Source organism: Mangifera indica, chromosome 10 (assembly GCF_011075055.1).
Source record: "Mangifera indica cultivar Alphonso chromosome 10, CATAS_Mindica_2.1, whole genome shotgun sequence".
In the NCBI taxonomy this organism is placed as follows: Eukaryota; Viridiplantae; Streptophyta; class Magnoliopsida; order Sapindales; family Anacardiaceae; genus Mangifera; species Mangifera indica.
In genome coordinates, this window is record NC_058146.1 from 14,522,867 (window position 1) to 14,542,643 (window position 19,777).

Sequence of the window (19,777 nt, forward strand, 5' to 3'; positions counted from 1 at the left end):
ACCTGCACATATTTTTGCCCCTCACAATTGCCATCCCATATTTTTGCAACCATCCATAGTTACCTCTTCTCCATAGACTGTCATCCTCCGTCTTCGGCCAGCATTTTAGTTCTCTTCTTCAATAGTCAAGCTTGTGTTTGGTGAAGTCGTGCACCTTAGCAATTCTTCTTCTTTGATTTTACAAACACTCTTCTTCTTCAATTTAAACAAATGAAGCTCTTCGTTGGACACGAATGAACAAAGGTCATCATTCAAATTAAAGAGATTTGGATCAAACATGAACAAATGGAGGTTATTAGCACTTGTTCTTCTTTCTTCTATTTGAACAAAAGAAGCCCTTGGCCAAATATGAACAAACAAAGAAGAACAAATGATGATGCATGCGACTTTGCTAGAGAAGAAAACTAGGATGTTGGCTATTGAAAAGAGATCAACAGTCTATGGAGAAGAGGCTGATGCTAGCCACCGAAAAGAGATCGACAGTCTATGGAGAAGAGGCAACTATGGAAGGTTGCAAAAATTTGTGTGGCTGCTAGGAGGGGAAAAAATATGTGAGGGTGAGTTGTGTTTAAGATTTTAAAAAATAATAGGTAAAAACTTGAGAAATGAGTAAACCGTAAATGACAATAAGTTCTTTGGCTACAAAATAAATTAAAATTTAACAAAATACTAGAACATTACATTTGATCCAAATTAAGTTGGAGTACGGTTTCATAAGAAATTAATTTAATCTAAAAAAAAGGTTAAAAATAAGTTTGAGATCGACAAATTGAAGATTAATTTCAATTAAAAATAACTTAACTTTAATCAATCACTAAGATATAATTATTGATTTTTTCTATATAATATATAGAGAAAAACAATATAATTTTTTTTATTAACCCTTTTAAATTTTATTATTTTTTGTATTTTTAATGTTATTTTTTTATTTAATATTACCTATCAATATTATTTCTAAATCCGAGCTTATTTAAGCTTACTCTCTGAAATTTTCACTGCCCTTTTTCATTGTTTTTACTGGGGTTCATGATTGGCCCAGCAGGACCAATCATATTAATTTCATTAATTTATTTTTTTAAGTAAATATGACCTGAATTTAATCAAGAATTTTAATTATTATTTTTTCCATAAAAAGTAAATAAGAATTTAAGAAAAATTATTAAATAAGGTATTATATTAAAACCAAAATAAATATTTAAAATTTTTAAATAGTATTATTATTAATTCTCATTGTATTATTAATTTATTTTCCTTTTTTAACCCCCACTCTCCTATTTTTGGCATTTCACTTGAGATCTTTGTATCTCATTAAAATTAATTTTATAACTGTTAATAAAATTTTAGATATATTTAATAAATTTACATATATATATTTGAAAAAACAAAAATATTAAATTTCTTTCCTTTTTAGGCAAATACTAATCCAAAAAAAAAAAATTATAATATACTTTCAAAAAATTATCAAAATAAAATATTATTTTACAATTTCTATTTTTTAAATAATTTTACATACAAATCATTAAATCCTTTTCTAAAAAATTTTGAGAAATATAAATAATACAAACTTTATAATATATCGTTTTTTACTTATACTATATTATAAATTTTTTTTCGATTTTTTAATAAATTTAAATAAATATTTTAGAGGGTAATAATAGTTATTTAAATGATTAATAAATAGAAAAAAATAATTTTATAAAAATTTTGTTTGAATTTTCCACAGTTCCTGTCTTCTCCTTGACAACGTTGGCAACAAAAACAAAAAGCAAACACAAATTTCAATTTTCCACAGGTCCTGTCTTCTCCTTCTTTCTATCGCTCTATATTTCAATTCATTCGGACGTACGCACACATGGTCTCGCCTCCCCTCTCTCTCTCTTCTTGTTTTTTCCTCTGTACGTTTTCTCTTTCTTTCTCCTTCTTACGTTTTTTGAAACTTTTTTTTGAAAATAATTTTCCTCAGAAATTTACTGGGTTCTTCTTTATATTTGGTTCTGTTTCCTCTGTTTTTGTCTCAGATCTTCTGTTTTCTCATCTGGGTGTCTTCCCGTTTTGTTGTTTTGCATTTGACAGCCTTCGATCGTTTGAAGCTCTGATTTTTATTTCTTATTAAGGTTGTGCTTTGAATTGCCGCCCAATTTTATTAATAGATCAACGAAGGCATTTTTTTTTTTGTATTATTTGAGATGGGAATTTCCTTTTCAATCTTCGGATTCTGATCATTGTCCATTTGGGTTTGATCTTCTTCTTGTTTTTCTAAATTTTGCTGTTTTTTTAAAAATAATTTTAATTGTTTTGTTAAAATTTATTTTCTGCAGCCGACATGCTCTGACTTTATTAAATTGTGTATTTTTATTTGAAAAAAAATTAATAAATTTCGAGTATATTTTTTTATGTGTTTTCTGTAAATTGGTTTTGCTGGATCTTCATAGTTTTTAAAATTTCAGGGCTTTTATTGCCTGTGTAAATACTTTTTAGAACTTTTTGCTGTCTCTCCACTTTTCAAATTTCCATAATTTATGTTTTCACCTTCTTTTTTTTTTTTTAAATTTATGATTCAAAACTGATTCGATACTTTGATTTCTTATCATTTTGCAGCACATTGAAGGCGGTTTATTTCGTGATTATCATTGAGTCCGGCAATTTTTTCCCATAAAAGGGTTCTTCCAGATGCTAAATTTTGGCAGGAATAGAAATCAGTCAAGGTCTACTAGACCTGTCTCTTTTGGTAAGCATTATAATTGTTAAGTTTTTTAATGCTTTTGATATATTTTATATTTGTCGGTTGATTTGTTATTGATCTGGTGTTGTGATTAGTGTTAAATGTTTTGCTCAAACTGTGTATGATTATGAATCTTTTATGCCTGCAGGTTTAGATTATGCGGACCCCAAAAGGAAAGGCAATTTTGTAGGGAAAATTCTTTTAGCTGCTTCCTTAACTGCATTATGCATTATCATGCTCAAACAGTCCCCAAGCTTCAGTGTCCCCAGTAAGGTAACCCTGGTTCATTTTCGGAAAATTTTAGGTGATCATTTGAGGTTATATTGTTTTTTATTTTTTAAATCTAACATTGTATTGCATGATTTTCTTTCTTCCAGTTCTCCCGGCATGAAGAAGGGGTAGTTCATGTGTTGGTGACAGGCGGTGCTGGTTATATCGGTTCACATGCTGCGTTTCGATTATTGAAGGATTCTTACCGTGTAACAATAGTTGTATGTATTTTCATTGTTTATTTTTTTGCAGCTTAAAAATCTCACTTTTGTGTAGATCTTGAGTGAAGTGATTTTTTTTTTAACAGGATAATCTTTCAAGGGGAAATTTAGGTGCTGTGAAGATACTACAAGAGTTATTTCCAGAACCTGGGAGGCTTCAGTTTATTTACGCTGACTTGGGAGATGTGAAAGCAGTATCCTTATCACGGCATTAATATGATGTATTTTAGCTTTAGGTTTACTACTTTATAGATGGTAATGTTGCAATGTTTTTACTTAACTTGAATGTCAGGTTAACAAAATATTTTCAGAAAATGCATTTGATGCTGTCATTCATTTTGCTGCTGTTGCATATGTTGGGGAAAGCACCCTTGATCCTCTTAAGTAAGTATTTTTATGATCTTTTATCAGTCAAACGGTATGTTTTTTTCTTGCTATTGAGAGCTGGCTTTCATACATTGCTATCAGCTGCAATGGTGGTGAAATTATTTAGTTCCACTAGAGATTTTTGTTTCTGATTGAAATGGTTGCCTTTGTCATGTTTTTTTCTGTTTTTTTAATTCATCTAAATTTTGAAAGGAGGTGATTGTGTTTTAGTGTTCATATCTGAATTTGGTGTCCTTGAATACTAAATTTTAGTATTAAGAAGCAGTAAATTTCTTATTGACACTACAACCCCATTCCTAAACCTATATGTTCTTTTGTTTGCATAAAGTACCTTTCAACCTTGATTTTATTTTGTCATGTCAGACTTTGCTAGGAATTTTAAGCTAGATTTGATATTAGATAGATTTTAGAAACTTATGTTGTCCAAGGTTCAAAGGAATTTGTGTATCATTTGTATTCATCAATATTTACATGATAAATGGATACAAATTACTGGTTATTTCCATCTTTGCTCTTTAGTCATTTGATGTTGAAGTACCATATCATATATATGTCCTTATTTATAATATATTTGACCTTGCTGTGCAGGTATTATCACAACATTACTGCAAACACATTGGTAGTATTAGAGTCAATGGCTGCTCATGGTGTTAGGACTTTGATATATTCTAGTACGTGTGCCACATATGGAGAGCCGGAAAAGATGCCCATCACTGAAGATACTCCACAGGTGAGGGTGAAATTGTTGGTTAACTGTTTGCCATTAGCATTTTTTGGCTATTTCTACCATTTTTATTTCTCAAGTTCTTATTGAGGGCTACAATGTATGTTACCGATGTGCTACAATTTGATTTAATTTTTTTGTATGTGGTGTTATATTAATTGACAATTGACAGTTTTTTTAATGAACTCAGGTACCGATTAATCCATATGGAAAAGCTAAGAAGATGGCTGAAGATATCATCCTTGATTTTTCTAAAAACTCAGACATGGCAGTAATGATTCTGAGGTTGGTTATTTCATTTATAATTTCTCTTAAGAGTTTTATTTGGACTCATTGCTTCCATTCTGAATTATGTCTGTTCTTTTTACCGTTTCTTGTTTATAATTTGCTGCGGAAAGTTTTGTAACCAATTTATTAGTCATTCTCTTATTCATATTCTATCCATCTCGAAATTTTGGATGGTTCATACCTTGTGATCTTTGTTCTCTTTCAATGTTTACATTATAAATCTGGTGTAATTAACGATGCATACCTTTTTGTTGAGTAATCTGCAGGTACTTCAATGTCATTGGATCTGATCCAGAGGGGAGACTAGGTGAAGCTCCCAGACCTGAATTGCGTGATCATGGACGAATTTCAGGTGCTTGTTTTGATGCTGCTCGTGGTATCATTCCTGGTCTAAAGGTATGCCTTTATGCTATGCTTTTAATGTTTGTTCCCAAAGCACTTTTTCTAGTGCCAAATAAATTATTTACAAGGAGTTCAAAATGTACTCTTTGAAGTAAATAAAGGGATTAGTAAATAGACAAACATAAAGGAAATAAATAAAATAACATTTTGACAGGGATTACTGAAATTAAGGGTTTGTTCAGATTGTGATTCTAAAAAAAAAAAATTAAAAAATTTGAGCTTTTATCCAAAATAAAAAGTTTGATACTTAAAATTATTGAAAATATTGAATATTACTTTTTTTTTTTAATTTCTAATTCTATAATATACTTTTTTGGATACACTTTTAAAAAGCTTTTGTAGAAGCACTAAATGTGATTCCATAAAATTCCTTGTTACCTTTATTTTCGGAAATAAAAAATTATTCTTAAATTTTAAATCAATTCTATCTTTTTATAAAAATTAACTTAATGGATTTGGAGGGATGCATCTGCCTGCTTTGATGTGGAGGGAAAGATCCGTTTGTCAAACCTTTCGAGAAAGTCAGAAGCTTATCCATGATATGTAGTTGGATTTTGGATTTTCAAAGTCTTTTCTGTTGGCTGTTCGCAATACCTTCATCCTTTTATAGTTTGTATATTGACTCTTCAAGGTGCTGATTTTGTGTTGCAATTTACTTTTGACTCGCAGCAGCTTCTTTTTTTTTAAACTGAATTACTGCAATTCATAATGAATCAGCGTACTTCTCATTGTTGCATTATGCATGAAGTACTTGGAACTTAAACTAAAATGGCGATTTTGAACACTTGAAGGTTAAAGGAACAGACTACAATACTCCTGATGGCACGTGTGTTAGGGATTACATTGATGTCAATGATCTTGTTGATGCTCATGTAAAAGCTCTTGAGAGGGCACAACCTAACAAAGTTGGAATCTATAATGTTGGCACTGGAAAAGGTGAACAATTATACTGCATTTATTGCTGAATTTTTCTACTGTCTCTTTGATAGTTGTGAAAAAAGTTGGAATTTCCTTTAAACCTTATATTCATATCACTATCATCAGGGAGATCTGTAAAGGAGTTTGTCGAGGCATGTAAAAAGGCAACGGGAGCCAACATTAAAGTTCAGTTTGAACCCCGACGCCCAGGTGACTATGCTGAAGTGTATAGTGACCCAACAAAGATCAGGCATGAATTGAACTGGACAGCGAGGTACACCGACCTCCAAGAAAGTTTAGAAATTGCATGGAGATGGCAGAAAGATCACCATAATGGGTATTTATCATCCGCCTAGGAAACATTCACAGCCATTATTATATAAATGAAGAGAAGGCTAACACAGACCCGGGCATACCAAGTTAGAGAAGGGGATTCATATCGAGAGTAGATTCTTTCCCATTTATCTTTATATTTCGTGTAGTTTTTACAGGGGTCTCATTTATCAGATGTACTTGAACGATAATAGCTCAATAATACGATGATATGCATAGGTGCAGGTATACCGTTTATTTGTTTCCATGATTTATTCTTTCCTCCCTTGTTATCAAGCCGATGATGATAGGGATTTTGTCGATTTATCAAATATAGACTTATAGTTCATTGTAAATGAAGTTAATTATATATCTCATAAGGTGTACCTGGGCTTGCTAGTATTTCTTGTGCATAGAGATCCATATTTCTGATTCATTCATAATCCTACCACTGCATCTCATAATTTGAGGAGTTATTTTTGGGAGCTAATTATAAGGATTAATTGTTGAAGACATAGAAGTGAAAAGTTAATGATTTAGGGTTATTATCTACTCACACCTCAAAGGTATACAAATTGGCCTTGACTTGTTGGGGTCAATTACGTAGAGTTGACTCAATCTTGAATCTATGTTCGGCTCTAGTTTGATTTGTTTGCCCTCAGGTGACATTGTTCGCCTATCGGCATTATCGTGTACTTGTTTGACAATATTATTTATCCTTTTGGTGATACTTTACCTATTGGTAGCTTTTTAATGACATTTTTTATTCCACCAATTGTCCTTTGGTAACATTGTTCACAAGTTTGAAAGAGTTGAGTTCAAACTGAGTATTAGGGATTTGAGTTGAGCTTGAATTAACTTTTGTTCGAGTTTAGTTAAGCTTGAATCTATTCACATTTGATACATTATCTAATATCTTCTTTGACAGTTGTTTGCTAATGGTAAAAATGTGTTTGGGTTTGTCGGTTATGATAATATTTTATTATCAAAATTAAAAAATAACATAAAAGTAAATTATCTTGAAGATTGATGGGTATAAATTAATATTGAAATTGGGTAGATTGACATGTATAATGTTGTTATATTCTTTTACTTAAACATGTTAAATTAAATCAAAGATGTAGAGACAATGATGACACTGTAACAAATCAAAGATGGGGTTGTAAAAGAAATGACACGGGTGACACTCTCCGTCAATGGAAAACTGCAAAACAAATTGCCCATTGTCATTCCAAAACTATGGAAAACTACATAGTGTCTATAGAAAATCAAGGGAAAACTGCCCGGATCACAGATGACAACACGAAAGCAATGTTGTGGGGGGTTGATCAACCTGAAGATCCAACCCCAGCCTCAGCCTCTTTGCATGGCAGCGAGCTCCATCCTTCTTCACCTTTTCTTGCATGACAAAGATATCTAGCCCTCTTTTCCTTCTTCGCACGACAATGGTTGGTCGTGATCGACAAGTGGTGGTTAGTCATAACCAGTGATGGTGTTGTAATTTTAATTGCATATGAAATTTTTTTTTTCTTAATATATGTTTGAATAAGGGAAAATAAAAAGACATAATAGGATTTAGGGTTATAGGTTATTTTAATTTAATGTAAGGGTGTTTTTGTCCTAAAATTTAATAAGAATAAAATTATATAAAAATTTAGATACACTAAATAATCTTTTAATATTTTCAAGGATGTGATAACATATTAATTGCTATATTAATTATCACTTAGTGTGAAAGTAAAATGTTATCGAAATTTCTTATTATTATTAATAATAAAAAATAGCTTGTTGAACAAATCTTTTATTCCCCTATCTAAAAGCACCCTAACGGTGAGTTTGAAGTTGGTCATGATACGTTAGCTCTCCGGGCAAAGTTCCATTATTGTTTGGCTTGTAGGGCGCAATCTTTAGTTCGATACCACCTTAGGCAATGAAAGTAGCACGAATCAATCGTTCATAAAGTGAAGACTTCGAAGTCGATCTTGCAGGGCATTCTTGTTAGAAATATTAGTGAAGTTTCCTTGCATTTCAGCTTCTTAGGTTGTACATCAAGTCGTATGGTTGTGAGTAGGGTTGGCTCAAACTCTGTTACCAATTCCATTGAGCTTGAAACGAGAAGGCATAACTCAATGTCAAGCTTGAGCTATGGGTGTAAGAAAATATTGAGCTGGCTTGAGCTCAAGCCATGGAAGGTTCGACTTGAGTTTGACTAATTTTTTTTTGTTAATTTGTAAAAAATTATTAATTGAAGTTATTTTAAAAATTTTTGTTTGCTGATAAAAGAAAATATCGGTGAAAAGTTAAACTATATTAAAAAATGAAATAAGTAAATTTATTTATAATGGGTGAGGTATTTATTAAAGTTTCTCTATTGAGATTTCGTATCTCTGTAAACTCAGTTTTAGATTAACTTAAATTAGAAAGAATCAGTTCAAACAACTTAAGATTAATGAGTTAGGATTTGAACTTGATTTGAAAACTTTACATTAGACTCGAACTTTATTAATATTAACCCATATCAGAAAATTTCTAAAAGCTAACCTTGAAATAGATAGATAATGAGACAGCCTAAAAGAATGAAACTTACATTCATACACTGATTTGATGATGACCTCAAAGCCAATCTGAGCTGGGGCAGAAACAAAAGCTAATTTTTTTAACACCAGAAACAGAAAATGAATAAGAATCAACAAAGATTCCAGCAGATAAAGGCAGTCCAGTCACCATAGTTTTCATTCCAAGCAAAAACTTCCTCTTCAACAATTGCTGCTTCAATTCAATTTGAAGCATGTTTAGGTCATTATCATCACTACTCCCAGGAGAAATAGACCTGAGAATTGATTTTGTCATTTTAATAAGGTCAAAGAACTATTTTCCACCCAAGTATTACTTTAATTTCAAAAATATATCTATAACAGATAAAAAATTTAAATCCCCACCTATAGGCTAACTGTCATTATAATTTTCAGTTATAAATAAGGGTAAAATCGTTATTTCATAATTAAACCCTAAATTTTTAGAAGTTAAATCATTTTCCTTTAGGTTTTAAAAACTAATATTTCACCTAATTCTTAAAGTTTGAAAAGTTTAGATTTCATCGCTAAGGTTTGTTTAGCTTCTTTGGTCACTACCATTCTAACCATTGGCTAGTGTTTTCCACTGATCTTCCAGACCCTGTGACAAAAGACACCCACCTAACCACCATGAAAGACGATGATCATCATCGTTGTGTCTGGAAGACGCGAAGAAAGACGATGATTTGTTGTCCTCTGTCATGTCTAGATGATGCGACGACGAAACATTGTGCTTTGTTGTCATGTTTGAATGACACGATGAAGCATCGTCTTTCGTGGTGGTTGGGTGGCTATCTTTTGTCTTCAAATCTGAAAGATAGGTGGAAAGTACTGGTTGATGGCTGGAATGGTGGTGGTTGGAGAAGCTAAACACACCCTAAAAGTGAAATATGGACTTTTCAAACTTATAAAATGAGATGAAATATTAGTTTTTAAAACCTGAGAGGGAAAATGATATTAACTTTTAAACATTTAGGGTTTAGCATAAAATAACGATTTTACTCTTATTTATAACTAATATTTAATCTCATTCAAACTTATAGAATAAGATTAAAATTATTTCTTTCTTTCGGTTATGCCCGGTAAATTCCTGATCTTCCTGTCTTCGATCACCTAACCTTTGAGAACGATGTGCAGTTTATCGATCAACAACAACCGGTTTCACTTCCTTTCCAGATGAGCTAAACCCTGAGGGAAAAAATGGTATTAACTTTTAAAAATTTAGGATTTAGTACAAAATAATTATTTTATTTTTACTTATAACTGAAAAATATAATAATAGGTATTCCATTGATGGGTGTTTGAATTTTTTATCTATCATGAGTATGATTTTGAAATTAAACTAAAACTTAGATGGGAAATTATCCTTTACCCTTTTAATAATATTAAAATCATCATAAACATGAACCATGCTTTGATATCAAAATGATTTTCCACTTTGACACCACTGTAAATAAGCTGAGCAAGAGTAGCTTGCCTATCCCTCCCATCCCTGCTACAGAAATAACAGGAACTCCATCACCTGTAAAATCATCTCTTAGCAATGTTTCAGGTATTGCCTCCTTATCTTCTTCCCTACCATAAACGTTGGCTTCATTCACCAAAGAAGAAGTGGGCAGTTTTTGCTTGACTTAGTCAAACCTTCCTCCTGAATTTTTTACCAGACCCAGTCGGTCTTTCTCTGTTGCAATATCTTGCAACCTAGTATTAATCTCTATTTGGGCCATCATCCTGGAGTTAAACTTAAAAGGTCTTGAATTCAAGCCGATGAAGCAAGAATAAATCAGTTTTTGTCCCTTGTGGTTGCTTGAGTTTGAGGTTCGACCGTTTGAGCAGCAACTTCCTTCGCAAACCTTTCAGTGTCATACTCATCCAGTATGTCTCCCAAATCATGAGCTAGGTTTTGAAGCTCACCAACCCAGATTTTACTAACCGGTTTGTCATCTGCTTCTCGTCTGCATCGTCAAGCACTGCACGAATATTCAGCAATATCTTTTCCCACTTTATGAGATCCGTAAGGATGTGCTCTTGACATCCAAATCGAACAAGCACATCTGAAACCGACTTTTCTATCAGCTTCTCAATGATCACTGAAAGAACCGCCTGCTCAATTATAGACATGATGTATTTTGGTGAAAAAAGAAAGAATTGAAAAGGAAGGAACTTATGAAACATTATAGTTAATGTCGGCTAAGTGACACAGAAAAGGAGCAGCATTTTCTTTCCCATGGAATGGATACAGAAAGGCTACGCTCATCAGATTTGCTCTAAGTTTCCATGGCAAAGGGGTTTCATATCATGAGATTATATAACAAATTTTACAAGTAAAATTCGCTTTAAGGTTGGTCGCTTCTATTCATTACAATGCCGGCCTGATTTTCTTCTGCTCTTTTCTCAAGGAAATACAAAAGGAAGTAGCTCAGTTTATTGGAAATGCACACATAAAGAACAATTAAAGAAATTTTTTTACAGCTTCAAATCCCAAGAAGTTTCCTAACCGAGCAACTTTGCCACCACCTCCCCCCAACTCCATTGATGTTTGCTGTTGCACCAGGGGCACTTTGTTGTATCTAGTAAGTATCCATTTTGCACCTCTGCTAGACAAACTCATGCGGTATGTCTTCCATAGCCTAAGCCAAGTTTTCAAGGTTCTCCAAGCCAGATCTTCTTCACCATTGTGTTTGTCATCTGCTTCTCTTTTGCATCGTAGTCAAGTCCTGCTAGATACATTTTGGGTTACAAAGCTATCCCGTGATGAATTATATGTCCCAAAGGATGTTACACAAGTATTGCACGAATCTTCGCTAACTTATATATCCACTTATTGAGATCAGGCTCTTGGTGTGCAAATTGCACAAGCACCTTTGAAATCAAAATAATTTTATTTTAGATTCACTTATAATCATCTCAAACTCAAATATTTGAATGAATTTGAACTCAGATAATTTTAAAGTTGAACATGTAAAATAATGGCACAAAGACACAAAAGATGTAAGGATAAAGTAACCCTCAATATGACACATCATATGAGTAGTAGTTCATAACTTTTTACTTGGATGTGGGTGGATAAAGCAGAATAAATATAAATAAACTGTAATCTTTCACAACACATGGATAGAAATTTCATCATCTTTCCCAATTATATATAAAGGGCAAGTGAGAAAAACAAGTTTTCCTTTTTCTTCAAATCAATCTCAAATTTTACAGATTTTTATGTTGAGATTTTCCTGCAATTTGGTTTTCTCTAGACAGATGATAAAGCTATAACAGAAGAATCCTTCATTATGTAAACATTCTTATAAAAAACTAACTCAAGCAACTGGTGAACAGCCAAGAAATCTTTTGCCCGACCAACATCTCTAACGGTTTGACAGATTGATTTTATGTGAGTATGACACAGAATCATCAACACAGAATATATACAGGATTCAATATAAAAAATGAAGTTACCTTTATAAAGTCATTAATGGAGGGGCACATCTTTGAAGTTGGCTGTTTAAATGCAGAGAGAATGAACAAGAATTCAAGGGGATTCCTTATTGTAAATGAACAAGAATATCAATTTATAATGGTGTTACCTGGAGCTGAAGCTTTTGTAATATTGATTAAAGTTCAATGTATCCAGATTCCACCGAAGCTTATAACGGATACTTTGGCTATGATGGGCCAATATTCAGCATTCTTTCTACATTTTGCTTCCAGCAGAGGACATCCGTCGATGGATAAAACATGCATTAAGCTGGACAGCCTCTTTGGGAAGTATTTGAGCTTTGGACATCGAAGGAGACGTAGTTGGCTTAATGAGGTGAGGTCTTGAACCGAAGAGGACAAGGTTTCCAAATTCGGAAAATTTTCAATCACCAGGGTCTGTAGAGGGGCAGGAAGTTTCATTCCTATCTCCTCCTGCGGAAAGGATTCCATGTCATCACATCCTCCACTGATTTGAAGATGACAAAGAGAGGTGAGTTTGTGCAATCCCCACTTGAGCAATGGCTTGCAGATGTTGACATCTTTAATCTCCAGTGACCTAATGTTGGTGGGAAATCCATCTTCCGGAAAAGTTGCAATGGCTGGACATTTTTTTATTGTCAAATTCCGGAGAGAGGTAAGATGGCACATGCCTTCTGGCAGGGCCGCCAGTTTCTCACACTCAATTATGCCAAGCGTTGAGAGGTTGTTAGGCAACCCTCCATCCGGAAATTGAATAAAACTTGGACAATCCATTACTTCAATAGTTTGAAGACGTCTGAGTTTGTTCAGGCAATCAGGCAACAATTTTAGATTTTGACAGCCATCAATACGAAATATCTGAAGAGATGTGTTATCATTCACCTTTTCAGCTATCCGCTCCAGCTTTGAGCATTGCCGAATCCTAAGGTATTCCAGAGCTGTAGGCAGATTACCATTTGAAGAGAAGGAAACAAGGTTTGGACAACTATCAACCTCAATGTACTTGAGTGAACATGGCAACTCGCCGTGTGACCACAAGGATGCTAGAGATTCGCAGCATCTAATATTCAAGTACTCTAGCATGGAGATGTTTGGACTGCTGCTGCATCTGCTGATACTTTCCTCCTGCATGTTGAAATCTTCTTTGTCCACTAACGTTTGCAAGTTATTGCAATATTTGATATGCAGCCGCTTCAGTTTCGGAGGCACCTGGACTCTTGCAATGTATTTCACAGACTCACAATCTGAACTGCTGAAACTTTCAAGAGATGTCATGCTGCCATGCACCAGTGCCTCTATTCCCCGTGCTTTGCAGTTCTCAATGGTAATAGATCTCAGCTGGGAAGGCAAGCCAACTACTTCTGCAAAAGAAACAAGATTTGGGCAGTTTTGTATTGATATATCTGTAAGAGAACTGAGATTATGCAGCGTTCGTGGTAGCTTTGCTAGGTTTTCACAATCCCTCAGTTTCAGAGTCTGAAGTTTGCAGGGCAACCTTTGTTGTGTTTGCTCTTCTTCGACCTCTGCCGCCATCAAAAGAACTTGGGAACGGTGGTCACGAGCCAATCCATGAAGTGAGCTACTATCATCATGTGACTCCATTCCTTTAAATGTTATATCTTTGCAGCCACAAATCCTCAGTTCTTCTAGTTTTGGAACCCCTTGCACAAAACTTTCTCCCACAAGCACGCGCTTTGACACATTAATAAGTTTCACTGACTTCAGTGAACCAACATCTTCAATCTCCCAATCCACTTCATTGCATCCATCAATCTCTAATTTGATGAGTACTGGAGAGCTCGGAACTGACACTGACAATAGCTTGCATCGTTCAATTACAAGCTTTTCCAAATTCGGAAGACGTTTTGGCAATTCCCCTTTCAGTTTTGAACACCGAACAATACGAAGCTCTCGTAGGCTAGGAAACCCTTCAATTTCTTGACCAGGTCCATGAGGAATCCAATCTTCCCATTCTTTCATGTCCTCAAAGTAGAGAGTCTCAAGTGAGGGAAAAGGGACCAAGCAACCATTTCCATTGAACTCTGGATCCAGGCTCTTCACTTGAACCATTCCTTCGATAACAAGTTCCTTGAGAAAGGGTAGATGCCCAACAGAAGGCAGGCAAATACAATTGACACAATTCTCCAATCTTAGACTTGTTAGTTTTGTCAATGTGCAATTTCCTAGCCATACCGGAAATTTTGTACCCCAAAAGCCAATGACATTGAGCTCTGTCAACTTCTGATAAGGCTGTAGCAAGTCCAGCACTTGCGTATGAGTTTCTGCCTGCATCAAATCATCAGTACTGCTACTCCATTCCAAAATAAGTGCATTCAGGCTCTTCTTACCATTTATATCAGCCTCCTTGACATCATTAGCATCGTGTATATTCTCCAACCCTGAAATGTGAAGTCTTCCCTGTAGATGAGCTAAAGACTTCAGTTCTGCTAACCGGGAGCCAATGTCATGGCCCAAAACAAACTTAGACAGTGTTTGGAGACGTGCTAATTTTCCAATCCTGTTAGGCATATACACTAATGAATTTACTTTGAAAATGTTCAGATGTCGTAAATTGATCAAATTCCCCATATCTGTACATAATTTATTTAGGGAAACACAACCCTCTAGCAAAAGTGATTGTAAATTGTACATGGTGCTAACTGATTCAGGCAAACTTTTAATATCAGTGTAAGAAAGATCAAGATACCGTAGATGCTTAAAACCTGCCAGTTCATGTGATAGCTCTTTGACACAGTATTTATGCAAAGACAATACTCTTAAATGCCGTGATTTCTGCAGCATCTGATAAAAAATTTTAAGAGTGACAGGAGGGGAATCTTGAATATCATGACGCTTGTGCTTTCTATGAAAACGAAAACGAGATTTACGGCTGGCTTCAGAGCAATCTTCTTGTTTCAGTTTCACCGTGAGTGCTAAGAAAGTTCTTAGAAGTTTGAGAGAATCCGACGCCTCAAGTTTTTCCAAGCCATCCAAAGGGCCTCCTATGTATGATAGATGGCGAAGATTGTTAGAAAATAAAATTGTATTATCGCCCTGGGGCACACCCTCTATTCTCAAGTATGTTTTTCCAGCAGCCCATTGAGCAAGGTCATGGATAAGGTCATGCATCACAAACAATGACTGATTGGAGTTTGATTTTTGAAAGAAAGATCTTGACTTCAATTCACGAAAGTATTTGCAACCCAAGTCTTCCATTTTGTACACACCATTTTCACCTTCCAAGAAACCTTCAGCCATCCATAATAAAACCATCTTCTGCTCGTGAAATTCATAGCCCTTTGGGAACAATGAGCAGTATGCAAGACATTGTTTCAGACGTGGGGGAAGATGAAAGTAACTCACTTTGAGAGCTGGCATAATGTCTCCTTCATCTTCTGATATATCCCATATTTTGCTATTCAGTATATCTCTCCAATCATTGACATCATATTTACCATGCAATAAGCCACCGAGAGTTTTGGCTGCCAAAGGCAACCCATCACACTTTTTAACTATCTTCTCCCCAATTTCTTTCAAGTCATGATCATGAATACTGAAATCTTTTGCTCCCAATGAGTGCTGAGCAAAAACTTGTAAACAATCACTATCTGACAACTTTCCCAATGAGTATTCTGCACCGGTTTTTATCATAGATGAAACGCCTTGATTGCGAGTTGTGACGACAATCTTACTTCCCAGACAACCGCTTTCAAATGGAGTACATAAAACAGTCCAGTCATTATAATTTTGTATCCAAACATCATCCAAAACAAGCAACAACTTCTTACCAGAGAGTACTCTTTTCAGTTGGACTTGAAGCCAGTCTAGATCATTAACCCTATCAACCGCCTCAGGCGCATGTGCAGCGATAGACTGCAGGATTCTTTTTGTGACTCTAATTACATCAAAATCCTCGGAAACATGAACCCATGCTCTAAAATCAAAATGATATTCTATTCTTTTATCATTATAGACAAGTTGAGCAAGCGTGGTCTTGCCCAACCCGCCCATCCCAGTGATAGGTATGACGGAGACTCCGTCAACATCTTCAGTACATGAATCGCCATTCAACAATAATTCAACTATTACCTCCTTATCTTTTTCCCTGCCATGAACTTTGGCTTCATTGATCAGAGAGGTGGTGGGTAATCTTTCCCTGACTTTCTTTGACCTCCCTTCCGAATTCTCCCTCAACTCCAGGCTATCTCTTGCAGTTGCAATACTTTGTAATCTGGCTGTGATCTCCTCTATTTTGGACGCCATCATGCTACTGAACTTGACAGATCCTGAACTGGAACCTGTGACGAAAGTGGGAATCCATTTTCGTTGCTTACTAGTGGTGGTGGGTTGAGTTTGATGTTCAAGAAGCAACTTCCTGCGTAAAGCTTCAGTGGCAAACTCATCCAGGATGTCTTCCAAGTCATAAGCCAGGTCCTGGAGCTCACTCAACCATATCTTAACCAATCTGCTTGTCATCTGTTTCTCCTCTGCATCGTCAAGTAGGGCTTGAATCTTCACCAATGTCTTTTCCCACTTCTTGAGATCATTCTGGATTTGTTCTTGGCGTCCAAACCGCACAACCGCCTCGGAAACCAACTTCTGGATCAGCATCTCAACCGTGACAGACAAAATTGCCTCTCCAATGATCGACATAGTACCGTCTTTGGGGAAACCAAGAATTATGGAGAATCCAAGGACAGAGAAACCTATAGAAAGTTACAATGAAGGAAGTGAGCTAGCTGAAATATATATATTTCAGCTAGCCTACACAAGCAACGTTACTCATTTGGCCTGGTTAGTTTGGACGGCCAAACCTAAGATATAATGATAACATCTATAACCATTTCTTCCAAAAAGTTCCGGTTAGTTTGGACGGATAAAGCAAAGATATAATGGTAACATCTATAATCATTTCTTCCAAAAATTTTCAATACTCTCGTTGGTCTTCGAAGAAATCAACTAACCAAATATATAATGAGATTTACATTATCTTATAAACCAGCAACTATGTTTGCAGACTGGGATTAGGCGTCATGTGACTGGTTCAAGTTTGTCCTAATCTAACCTGATCATTAACACAGAAATTTACAGAAGAAATGTTGATGCCCTGTGACAACCCTTGACACAATGGTTGAAGAGTTGCCATTTCAGTTAAAGGGTGGATGCTAATATCATTTTGAAAATCGATGGGAACCAAACTTATCACTCATCACTGACTCTGATTAAACCAGTTCTATCAATATTCCTAGTTTTAAAACACTGTCCAAGATGACCATATATTTTGAGAAACAACTTCACTTCAAAAGCCGGTGATGCTGACATTGGCTGCTGTTGACATCCTCCGAAATTGGCCAAAGGACTATTTCCCACCAAGTTTTAGTCTAATCTCAAAAATACATCCATAACAGATAAAAAATTTTAATATCCACTTATAGACTAACTGTTGTTAAAATTTTCAATTAAAAGTAAAGGTAAAATCGTTATTTTACTCATAAACACTAAAAATATCATTTTCTTTCCAAGTTTTAAAAATTAATGCTTCACTCTCATTTTCAAAGTTTGAAAAGTTTAAATTTCATCTTTAGGGTTTGTTTTCCTTTTTTGCCACCACCATTCTGGCCAACGGTCGGTGTTTTCCACTCATTTTTCAGATCCGACTACGAAGGATGACAAAACATTATCTTTAATTGCATCATCTAGAAGCAACGACATCCTTTTTCATGTTGTCTAGATGCGACAACAAATTCGTTGTCCTTTGTCACATTGTTTGGACGATGCAATGAAGTATCGATCTTTGTCGCTTCTTCCTAACCAGGACGACATAGGAGAAGATCATTGATCGGATTTGAGAAAATCATTGGCTAGAGATGAAACCTAAAAATGGGGGGAGGGGGAGGGGGAGGAAGGGGGGGACTTGAATTTTTTAAAGTTTAATCATGAGGAAAAAATTATTAGTTTTCAAAACTAAGGGAGAAAAATGATATAAATTTTTTAAATTTTAGAGTTTAGGGATAAAATAATGATTTTATCTTTATTTCTAATTAAAAATTTTAATAATAGTTAATTTATAAGTAAATATTTAAATTTTTTATCTATTATGAATGTACTTTTAAGATTGGAATAAAACTTTAATAGGGAATAGTACTTCGGCCTCCGAAATTTCATGCAGAGAAATTTTGTGAGGTAATAGAAACTTGGATAGGGGAGATGGATGGACCAATAATATTATCTCTAATTAGTAACAGTCCCATACTTTCTTATATTTATTTGAAATCCCCATTGAGTCATATAGTACTAAAACAACAAAAACCCCTTAAGTATTATCATTGAAATGTCAATGTAGAAAATGAGCATCTTTTTAGCCATAGAATTGAATTGACCCTTCAATGTTACATAGTAAGCATAAATGAAATTGTGATATCGTTTATAAGAGAAATTTAAATTGATATAATTTAATAGTCGAATAGGATAACATAAATAATTCTTAAGAGTGCAATGTTTCTTGAAAAAAATTTAATTAAATTTAATTAATAATTTAATAAATTAATAATTAAATTACAAAACTCACGTCTTTGTATATTCTTATTTTTCTTAATTAGGTTAGAAATATTTTAATACATAAGAACAACTAGTTTAATTAGAATAATGCCATTAATTAATTTCAAACTCTAATAAACACTCTAACAAAATAAATTTAATAAACTTTGACTAAAATTGAGTTTTCCTTAATAATAAAATCTTAAAACCTTTTTATTATATTTAATATTTTTTTCCTAAACACAAATTACTCTTATTAAACTTAACCTCCTAAATATAAAATTTTTATACACTCAAAATAGGGCTATTAAAAGCTTTAATTAACTATTAAATATAAGTACTTATCACACTAGAAAACTACTTTTAAATTAAATTAAACACTTTAAAACTTAAGTTTACATGATTTACCACATAAACATGTCACCTCATATCATATAAATACATTATATCACTTTGCAATGTCAGATCATATCACACCAACATATCATTGTATCATCATTGACTGCCATATATCTATCCATTCTCTCTCATACCTTTGGCTTGTCTTCGTTCGCTTTTTCCATAAACTTTCTTCTTACTTTGAATCTTTCTTTGACAATTTTTCTCTGTGTTTAGTGAAAATATAATTCTCCCGAAGTGAATCTTATTCTGCAATGATTTTAGCTTTAAGTAAGGTGTTTACTCGATTGATGCATCAATCCACTGTAGACAGACTTGATTTTATTGATGTCATGCTAACATATCGATTAGATTATTTTGATTTGACAATTGAACCATTATTTAATACTATTCATTAAGTTCAACCTAGTGGTCAATTGGGTCCCAACGGCTAAAATGGTTTTTAACCCTGATCTGAATCAAATTTGACACCAGTTCACAGTCGGACCAGCCATTCCTATCCAAATTTTAAAACAGTGATATTTTCTACAACACAAATACAATAATAAATGATATTTGCTTAAAATATTTGACA

The 19,777-nt window shown here is 34.1% G+C and overlaps 2 protein-coding genes across 5 annotated transcripts; one reads left to right on the forward strand and one right to left on the reverse strand.

Annotated features, from left to right (window-relative positions):
- Nucleotides 1-1,721: 1,721 nt before the first annotated feature.
- Nucleotides 1,722-6,502, forward strand: LOC123228446 (probable UDP-arabinose 4-epimerase 3). 4 transcript variants are annotated; one of them, XM_044653883.1, is made up of 11 exons: nucleotides 1,722-1,855; nucleotides 2,599-2,728; nucleotides 2,871-2,995; nucleotides 3,100-3,213; nucleotides 3,300-3,407; nucleotides 3,506-3,597; nucleotides 4,189-4,330; nucleotides 4,515-4,609; nucleotides 4,879-5,008; nucleotides 5,806-5,950; nucleotides 6,059-6,502. In XM_044653883.1, the coding sequence occupies exons 2-11, from the start codon at nucleotides 2,671-2,673 to the stop codon at nucleotides 6,286-6,288; spliced, it is 1,239 nt and encodes a 412-aa protein (XP_044509818.1). In that variant the 5' UTR covers nucleotides 1,722-1,855; nucleotides 2,599-2,670; the 3' UTR covers nucleotides 6,289-6,502. The 4 variants fall into 4 exon arrangements, with proteins under 4 accessions (XP_044509818.1, XP_044509820.1, XP_044509817.1 ...); XM_044653885.1 differs by having other exon boundaries at nucleotides 1,743-1,895; nucleotides 2,599-2,729; nucleotides 2,875-2,995; XM_044653882.1 differs by having other exon boundaries at nucleotides 1,743-1,895.
- A 5,927-nt stretch (nucleotides 6,503-12,429) lies between these two features.
- Nucleotides 12,430-16,920, reverse strand: LOC123226784 (putative disease resistance RPP13-like protein 1). The gene has a single exon (XM_044651304.1). The coding sequence runs from the start codon at nucleotides 16,918-16,920 to the stop codon at nucleotides 12,430-12,432; it is 4,491 nt and encodes a 1,496-aa protein (XP_044507239.1).
- Nucleotides 16,921-19,777: the final 2,857 nt, after the last annotated feature.